Here is a 10,559-nt window from a genome sequence, read left to right as displayed (position 1 = left end):
TGGTTTATTCAGAGAAACCAAATGTTTTAACAATTTTTTGTTCTCAATTGTAGTTAATAAATAAATTATATTGTAACATTTGTTCACTCCACTTTGTTTATTTTTTTTATAAATATAGAAAAAGAATTAAAAAATGTTCAGTTTCTCCAAATTCGTAAACTTTCCCCTTATAGATAAAAAAAAAATATGATTATTTAATAATAGTTATAGCAAAGCAATACATTTATCATTTTAGTATTAAATAAATTTTAATGCTCAGTTACAATGACATAGTTGTTATAATTTTGCTATTTAAAAAAATGTCGTGAAAATGTTTATACAGCGTCACTTTCATAATTATTTTCAGGATCAATATAACAATAATTATAAACGAATTTAAATTCTTTTTATTATTTTGATGTGATAAAAGCTATATCATATATTACAAAAATATTGAAATCTAATAAAAAATATATTAGGATGAAAATATTTTGATAATTATATAATAAATATTGTTATTATTAAATTGAATTAATTCCTGAATTATGAAAAACAGTGTGTTAATATTTTTAAATCTATGTATAAAACAGGTATGAAATATTTTTTGAAATTTTACATATTTTATTAATAATATTCCTAATAAAAAATAAATCGTTTTTTTAATATTTTGCTCCAGTGATAAGTTTTATTCTATGCCGCTCGGAATAAAACTTATTTTATATTCGTACAAGTGCAGACAATTATAAGTTAATCGTTTTGTTTTGTTACTTTCTACACTTTTACAGAGTTTAACAAAATTTGTATAGTAGCAGTGTAGTTGAACTAGAATGAGGGTTCATAGTGTACGTAATTTTTTACACTTTGAAGCAGATCTGCTTATGTCGCAAATATGCATCATGTATAAATCAGCAGATACTACTACAAAAGAACGCAACCGTGGATTGCAAATAAGATTGGATTACGAGAAGAAGAAACACAGATACCTAATCAAGAAAAGGATGACCAGTCGAGACTTAACAATTAATAGAAGCAGCGATACTTGGAGAAGACGCAGCATTCTTAAGGAACGTGAATTCTGGCAGAATCTTCTAATAGATTTAAATGAAATAATTATATATCTGAAGGAGTATTGGACAGAAATGGATAGAGAATTGCAATATAATTGTATGACCAGAAACGAAAATAACTTAGAAGATTGCATGCAACAATTGAACATAATTGGAGAATACGTGGAAGAGCTCTTGGCCTACGCCAAAAGCAAATTGCGAAAACTGAGCATGGATATAACGATGTCTACGTTTCTGGACAACTTTGAAAACAACAATCGCATCGCTGATTATATAAAGAAGAAAATCAAGTTTTTATCAAGTTATACAAGAACTTCATTTTTCAATATAAAAAGGCATCTTCGTGGAGATTGCACTTGTTGTTGATATAGAATCTCTACTGTTTTAAGTGTATAAATAATCTAATTTTAATTAATGACTTTAGCAATGTTATCAACGTTAGATCAGTGAAAACCATGAAATTAGTATTATTAATATTTACAATATTTTATTATTGTACTCATATAAAAAGTTGGAATTCAAAAAGTAAATTGATCGGATGATATTGAGAGATAAGGATTTGAGTTGGAGTGATGTGCATTCGTTCACCGAAAAACGTCTTTTATTTATCGATGTTTGAAGACGTTTCGAATAAAATTCCCGTTGCCACATGGACTCACATCAATAAGTAAGTAAATAAATATTTTTTTATATCGCCTGTAGAGTATAAATATACAGTATTTATGTTTTTTCAGGTATAAAAATAAGTTAATTAAAAAATGGCGAAGATGTTCGCCGATCATGATGATTTTCTGGAAAAAACTGAAAAGTTTCTGTGTCATATCGTTTTAGTAAATAATGTTCTTAGAGAAGACCGAAACAAGCGAAATAAGGGTTTGAAGATACGATTATCTTACGAAAAAAAGAAAATGATGTATTTGAGTAAAAAGAAGGGTATAGGAAGACGATGTATACTCAGCAGCAGGATGAGCGATGTCTGGCGAAGGATCAAAGTGGATGAAGAGAACCAGTTTTGGAGTGACCTGAATTGGTTTCTGGATGGAATCCAGGCGAATATCACATCCTACATGTTTAATATCAAAAACGAGATATCCAAGTGCCATATGGATCCCAAAGAAATATTACTGAGACATTGGAAGCGGCAGCTGCACATTCCCATTTTAAATTTAAAAATGATTTTGGACGATATCGAATTGAATGTGATCAATTTGGATTTGAACATGTCCATGGATGAATTTTTAACTAGTTTGGAGTCGAACAATACGAATCTGGAGGACTTCGATTGCGCTATCAATAAGATGCTCGTGTATACTCGTAATCTTTTACGCGATATTAAGACACACGTATGTAATGCTTGCGAGGATTGCAATATCTGCAAATTTATTTAAAATTTTACAGTCCATCAGACGGCGAATCATTGCAAATAAATACTTACGTTTATTTATTTACATATTAATGTTGTGTATGTCGGTGATTGTAAAATTTTATAAAAATTTGATACGTCTTACAATAAATCCACAAAAGTTTAATTTATTGACAGTTTTATTGATTCAACCTTTTCTGAAACCAAAAATTAATTATTATTTTTTTAGCCTTATTTTTAATAATAACAATAAATGTTCATTATTTTTCAAATTTTTAAATTATTTTGTAACTTGTGTTGCCTTATTAATAAATAATAATTAAAGAAATTTTTAATATATATTATTGGTACGCCTGATAGCAATACGGTTTTTCATATATTATAGAGCCACTTTAATATATTATCATATCTTAAAGAGCCACACTATAGTTATGTACATAGATGGATTTTTTTTAATGAGAGTCATGATTAACTTAACGAAGAGCATGCAGCTCTAAGAGCAACATTTAAATAAATAATTATTAAAGGAACAGCTACTTTTCTAAAAGTACCATGTTTAAGTTATTTTATTTTATAGATTTTATATTTGAATTTTTATTTTATTGAAAAACTTTTTATTACAACCACATGTCTAAGACTAACGTAAGAAGCAAATAAATACAATGTTATTTTCTATAACTTTCAAACCTAAAATATATTATATTTACCTAGTTGAACGATGAAAATATTCATAAAATTGGAACTAAAATATAAGTATAATACTTATGATAAAAATAGGTAAGTAAAAATATACAATTATTTGACATAGGTTTAATATTTTTTAACCCTTGTGGACGCGCACGCATTCTTATTACATGAAGACGCGCGCAGGGTATATTTTACCTACTATCTATTACATCAGTTTAAATGCTATCTTATGTAATTATAATGTATAATTTCTTGGAAAAAAATATTTTAGAATTTTGGAAAAAATACTTTTGAATTCATTTAATTTTTTTGTAATATATTGTAAATAAATCAGATATAAGATAAAATAAATACATGAATTTATTTTTATTTATTTATATTTAACTGTTATAATAAATATTACTGTTATTAATTATTTGAAAATATAGCATCAACTTAGCTTATGTTAGTTTGAATTTCATAAAAATACAAATTTGTGAAATAAATACGTAAGAAATAAATTTTCTTATGTTTTCAATATTGATTTAATTCTTGATAGAACAACTGCCTTACAATTATTTTTTATATATTTATTTATAACAGAAACAAATTTATAAATAATATAGAGTACGAATACAAGCAATTGTAAAACATGATCACAATATTTCTATTTCTTGTTTTATAATTAATTATATGTTTCCAAACTCATTTTTCATTGATTGCAGATACGTTTCTATATCCTTAACCATTTTTTGATAGTTTTTCACAATGCTCTTCACAACTTTATCATTAATGATAATCCTATCAAAATAATTAGTACTTTGAAGGTTGACAAATATATCGTTATGATTCAATATGTCGTTGTGAATAGCTGTTATGTTTTGTTGTAGCTTATTTTCAAATATAGTTTACCATCTTTCTGCTGAAGTCTTCTAATTCAAGTAAGTATAGTTCAAAACATAGAATTTCTGCTTTACTCCTTTTCCAAAACATTGGATCTTGGAGCATTTTTTCATTTTTTTTCTCTATATTAATGTGCTTTACTCTTTTTTGACTCTTTTCATATATGCTCACTGATTGGACATATATTTCCTGCTTCTTACGTTGAAAATATTGAATTTTGTTTGAAACTTTTTACACTGTAAGATTCAAATGTTTAACTTTTTTGATCAAATAGCGTCCTGATACGTGTCTATCGTTCATGGTATGATTTACTTTTCTGTTTCCTTACACTTCCGTGGTAGAGTTGATAATAACTGAAGTAAGAGTTCATGTCAATATATAGGTAAATATACTGGTAAAATTCTCGATTTTTCTCTTGAGTTTTGAATCTTGGACTATGTACTTTTTAATGCCATTTTTGTGATAAATTATAAATAAAACCGATGTTATACAATGAAATTCATTTTCATTTATTTGTGTTTCACCGTTACAATAAATATTATTATTAGTAATATTTAGAAATATGGCTTTAACTTACAATTATTTAGAATCCAAATTTCTCTGAAATTTATTTGAATGTTTTTTTATTAAATAAATTCAGAGCAACTCTCTTACTGATGTTTATAACATTATAGGCAGCTAAAATATAAAATAAGTGATAAATTAGTAAAAAAATATTTATTAAAACAGAAACAAATTTAAAAATGTTTATAATACATTATAAAATAGCGAAAATACAACAGAGTACTACTAATTACAAACAATTACAATATACGATTACAATATTTCTATTTATTGTTTTATAATTAATTATTTGTTACCAAACTCATTTTTCATTGATTGCAGAAACCTTTCAATATCTTTAACCATTTTTTGTGAGTTTTTCATAATGCTATTCACAGCTTTATAATTATTGATAACCCTGTCAAAGTAATTAGTACTTTGAAGGTTAGCAAATATATTATTATGATTCAATATGTCGTTCTGAATAGCTGTCATATTTTCTTCTATCTTATATTCAAATACCATGAAATGAAACTCAGTTACGTGCTTTTTTCTGCTGAAGTCTTCTAATTTTGCAATATAAAATTTCATGTCGTTTTTGAAAAAATGGCAAGTAGATTTCAAAATATAAAATTTCTGCTTTACTGCTTTCCAAAACATTTTTTCCGTTCTGTTTTGGATCTTGGACCATTTTTTTATTTTTTCCTCTATATTAATGTTTTTTACTCTTTTTTGACTTTTTTCATATATGCTCCCTGATTGGTCAAATATTTCCTGCCTCTTACGTTGAAAACGTTGTATTCTGTTTGAAAATTTTTGTACTTTAAGATTTAAACGTTGTACTTTTTTGATCAAATAACCTGGTACGTGTTTAGCCTCCATGCTATGAGTTAGTTTTCAGCTTCCTTACACTTCGGTGGTAGAGTTGACAATGACTGAAGTACGAGTTGTTGCCAATATATAGGTAAATATACAGGTAAAATTCTCAGATTCAATTTTATTGCGGTTCGTGTACCGGTAAAAGATCTCTTAATGCCGTTTTAATGATACGTTGTATATAAAATAGAAGTTATAGAAAGCGATTACAGCAATTCATTTAATGTAGCTTGTTGTTATAGATTTAAAATTATTAAGAATACATTTTTTTAGGAAAAACGTATGTAAAAAAAACTTTCCCTATGTTCTTAACATTGATTTGAACGATTTTTCTTATGAAAAAATACAGAACAACTGTCTGAGTCATGTTTACTAAATTATAGCGATCGCATATGAATAATAAGCGGTGAAATAGTAAAAAGAACTTATTTTAAATTTGTATTTAATTAAAACAAAAACAAATTTATTTATACAATAATTAAAATAGCATTAAGTACAAATAAGTAACAAACAATAAAATATAATCGCAATGTTTATATATTTTGTTATAAAATTAATTATTTGTATCTATACTCATTTTCCATTGATTTCAAATACTTTTGTATTTCTTTACCAATTTTTTGAGTTTTTCATAATGCTATTAATTGCTTCATAGTATTTCATATTATTAGTACTTTAAAGGTTGGCAAATATATTATTGTTTCAGCATGTCTTTGTAACGCTTTCTTCTAGCACAGTTTGGGCCCCCAAACTTTTTCGATTTGCGACGACTTATCTATCTATCAGATTTTTTCAGGCGCTTTTTTGCTATAAAGTCGACGCACAGTTTGGGAACCCTTGTTCTAGCTTATATGCAAATACCATAAAATGAAAGTCATTTACATGCAACTTTCTGCTGAAGTCTTCTAATTTCGCAATGTAAATTCTTATGTGGTTTCCGAAACAATGGCATCTATATTTCATAACCACGAATTCTTGCATATCTGTTTTTCAAAATGATTTTTCTGCTGTGTTTTGGATCTTGGACCATTTACATTTTAATATCGTTAATTACATTTCACCATTACAATATTTTTTTTAGTAATATTTAAAAATGTGACATCAACTTAGCTTATACTAATTTAAAAATATGTGGAATCAAAATTTCTCTGAAAGATTACGTAAGACAAAAAATTATATTTACAGTCGATTCCGCTTGCTTGGAACATCGGTTGATGGGGACAGCTGCTTATTAGAGACAAATCCTAAAGAAAGGAGACAAAACCGAGGATATAAAAAAATTACGTCGCGTTTTCTGGACAATATTCCGTAAATATTTAGCGCTGCAGTAGGGAATTCTATTTGAGATCATTATTTATAAGCGTATGACGGGAGTTTTATGTCAGGAATAGATATCTGCATATCTGATTTTGTATAACTACAATCTCTCAAAAATGAAAGGCAAATGAAATTAATGTATGTATTCTTCCAGAATACATAAATTAATTTTTGTATTTTATTGTTTCAAAATGTATATTATGTCTATTATGTAATGCATATACAATTTTTGAATATGTATGCTAAGTATAGTTTTGTGACTTGTTTAATTTTGTGAAATTTATTAAATAAAATATTAAAAATACTAATCCTGCAAATTCTGTGGATTTTCGTATAGTTGGACTAGTCGGATAATCAGGACAAAATGTACTAGTCCCAATGTGTTCCGATTAAGCGGAATCGCCTGTATTTACAACAAATAATTTAATTTTTTTTTTTTTGAACAAAATACACAGCAACTCTTACTCACGTTTACAATATATAAGATGCGCTAATAACAAAAAAAGTGATTAATTATTAAAAATAACTGTATTTAAATTTTTATTTTTAAAACAGAAACAAATTTAAAAATGTACATACAGTATCATAAAATAGCGAAAATAAAATAGTACCAATGATTACAAATAACTTCAAGATATGATCACAATATTTATATTTTTATTATAAAATTAATAATATCTTTCCAAACGCAATTTCAATTGATTGCAAATACCTTTTTGATTCATCAACCATTTTTTTAGAGTTTTTCACAATGCTATTCGCAACTTCGTAATTCTTGACAACCCTGTCAAAGCAATTAGTACTTATTTTCGTACTGCTTTCCAAAACGATTCTTCTATTTTGTTTTGGATATTGGACCATTTTTTTTTATTTTTTCCTTTGTATTAATGTTTTTTACTCTTTTCATAGATGCTCCCTGATTGTTCAAATATTTCCTGCCTCTTACGTTGATAACGTTGAATTTTTTTTTTAAATATTTTTATTTTACGATTCAAACGTTGTACTTTTTTAATCAAATAATCTGGTATACAACTAGTATCCATTGTAAGATTTAGTTTTTAGCTTCCTTAGACTTCGGTGTTAGAGTTCATAATGACTGATGTAATAGTTGTTGCCAATATATAGGTGGTTCGTGTACAGCTAAAAGCCCTTAATATATGATACGTTGTAAATAAAACAGATCTTAGGTAAAAACAAATACTGTAATTCATTTTTATTTATCTATGTTTGACCATTACATATTATAATTAGTATTATTTAACAATGTAGCTTAGCTCATTTGGTGCTCACTTTTGCTCGTTGCAATAGATAAGGAATAACGGTACTACCTCTCAAGGGTATATACGCAATAACATACGGATAATCTTTCGCTTGTGTCTAGGACTCTATAGTATAAGATCTCTATTTTTCCTGTGTTTCTCTCTGTGTATGATTTACTATTTGTGATATCCTTAATTAAGCATGTGTGTGAATACCGCCTTTGTGGAATTAGTTATATCTACTCTTCGAAGATTCCTTTCCTATACATATAACCGAGCATCTTCAAACTGGATGGACCTCCAAACTGGATGAATTTGTTCTCCGTGCAAAATATTATTCGTGCCTTTAAATCACTCAGGAGAGAGGTACTCATGCTATTTTTTGCTTTGCTTTGCCTTTGAGTTAACATGTTGTTTTTGGAATAGTTTTGAAGCTCTCTTGATAATCTTTCTATATAGACAATTTTTATGTCCGTAATAGAAAATTCAAAGACCAGAGATTGAAGAGACATTTATTCTATATTTTATGTTATTTGAGCATTAAAGCTACCCAGACATTTTAAATACGCAAAAGTGTTTTATAGATGGTTTCAAGAGTTCCAAAATGCTCATAGAGAGTACAAGGTCAACAGAACAAGGAACACATCTGTTGTTGAAACCTATCCGCATCTTACTATAATTGTTACTGGGTATGAGAAGTGGATTCTTCATTGCAATCCCATAGACTATGAATTAGTTTCTTCATTTTGTTTTATGAGATTTTATTATGCACATTTAGTAAAATTAAAAGCAGAACTATTTAAGAATCAACAAACAGTTCTAGTAAACTATCAAAAAATAATGCAATAGCATTTTAATGAAAACGACACTTTTTGCGTGTATTACGCAGGACAAAATAAAATTTAGAAGTTCTGCAACATCCAGGACTATTACCTTTTGAAGTCGATAGAACATTCGCTTGAAAAATAATTACAATTGAAGAAGTGCTAAATCACTTCGAGTCATATATTAATCAAAAACCGCAAGAATTTTAGAAAAATACTATTGCATTTCTTTAACATTTTTTTTGAGAGTTTTTCTCAATGTTTTTCACAGCTTCAAATTTTTTGAAAATGACAGGAATAATGCTTTGAAAGTAGGCAATATATTATTATTATTATTAATTCAATATGTCTTTATGTCTGTCATGTTTTCTTCTATCTTATATTCTAATACCATAAATCTCATTTACCTGCTTCTTTCTGCTGAAATTTTCTAATTTCGCTTATTTAAACTTTCATTTCGTTTATGAAACGGTGGCAAGTATATTTTAAAACAAAGAATTCCGGCTATTATTATTAGTGTTATTTAAAAATGCAGCTTATATTAATTTAAAATTCTTTACAATACAAATTATACTATGAAAGAGTATATAGGACAGTAATTTCCATATGATTTACAACAGTGATTTGAATCATTTTTTGTGTGTAAAAAAGTGTTCTCATGATTATAGGGATCACAAATAAAAAATACTTTATAAATTACTAAAAAATCGTATTTTAATTTATTTAAAACACAATAAATTTTATAAATGTTTATAATATGTCAAAAATACCATGCAGTACAAATAATTACAAATAATTTTAAAATATGATCACAATATTTCTATTATATGTTCTATAATTAATTATTTATTTCGAAACTCCTTTTTCACAGCTTGTAAATACTTTTGCACATCTATAATAATTTTTTTCGACTTTTTCACAATGCTATTCACAAGTTCATAATTTTTGTCAATCCTGCCAAAGCAATTAGTATTTTGAATGTTGTCAAATATATTATCATGTTCCAACACGTCTTTGCACATATCTTTTATATTTATATCTAGCTTATATTGAAATAACATTAAATGAAACTCATTTACCTTCTTTTTTCTGCTGAGTTTTTCTAATTTCTCTATGTATTCTTTGATTTCACTCGTGAAATAGTAGCAACTGAATTTCGTTATAAACAATTCGCGCTTTACTGCTTTCCAAAATAATCTTTCTGTTCTGTTTTGCATTTTGGACCATTTATTTATTTTTTCCTTTATGTTAAAGTTTTCTACTAATTGTAGACTCTTTTCATATATATTTTCTGATCGGTCAAATATTCTCTGCCTCTTACGTTGAAAACGTAGAATTTTTTTTAAAAATTTTTGTAGTTTTATTTTCAAACTATGTACTTTTTTGAGGAAATAACTTGGTACATACCTGGTACTCATGGTATGAGTTAGTTTTTTTGCTTCTTTAAACTTCGTTATTACAGTTGACAATGACGGAGTTGTTGAAAATGTATATTTAAATATGCAGGTAATTTTTTTTTCTTTATTGTGGTTCTTGTAACGGTTAATAAACCTAACCTTTGTCATTCAAATTGCTTTCCAGAATTTACTTAGTAAAAATAATATTCATCAATTTTATTTATACACAAAACAGAAGTTTTTCTGTATACATCAAAGATAGACAACCTTTTTGATACACCTATTAAAAAATATCCAGAAACATTGCAATCGCTATTTTTACTAGTAAAATAAACTTTCAAATAACCACTAAAGAGAGACTTGGG

General features: G+C 26.8%; 1 protein-coding gene across 1 annotated transcript; it reads left to right on the top strand.

The window, feature by feature from the left end:
• Nucleotides 1–718: 718 nt before the first annotated feature.
• On the top strand, nucleotides 719–2,469 carry LOC108558044. Its single transcript, XM_017914829.1, has 2 exons — nucleotides 719–1,713; nucleotides 1,781–2,469. Exon 2 carries the CDS (start codon nucleotides 1,805–1,807, stop codon nucleotides 2,432–2,434), a length of 630 nt encoding a protein of 209 aa, XP_017770318.1. The 5' UTR covers nucleotides 719–1,713; nucleotides 1,781–1,804; the 3' UTR covers nucleotides 2,435–2,469.
• The last annotated feature ends 8,090 nt before the right edge of the window (nucleotides 2,470–10,559 follow it).

The sequence above is a fragment of the Nicrophorus vespilloides genome, unplaced genomic scaffold (assembly GCF_001412225.1).
Source record: "Nicrophorus vespilloides isolate i.1.1-1 unplaced genomic scaffold, Nicve_v1.0, whole genome shotgun sequence".
Lineage (NCBI taxonomy): Eukaryota > Metazoa > Arthropoda > Insecta > Coleoptera > Silphidae > Nicrophorus > Nicrophorus vespilloides.
The sequence above is the reverse complement of the archived record's forward strand: the minus strand, read 5'-3'. Positions and strand labels throughout refer to the sequence as shown.

What these genes read in the sequence shown, in the direction of transcription:
- LOC108558044 (XM_017914829.1), top strand. Translation starts at nt 1,805, where the DNA reads ATGGCGAAGATGTTCGCCGATCATGATGATTTTCTGGAAAAAACTGAA.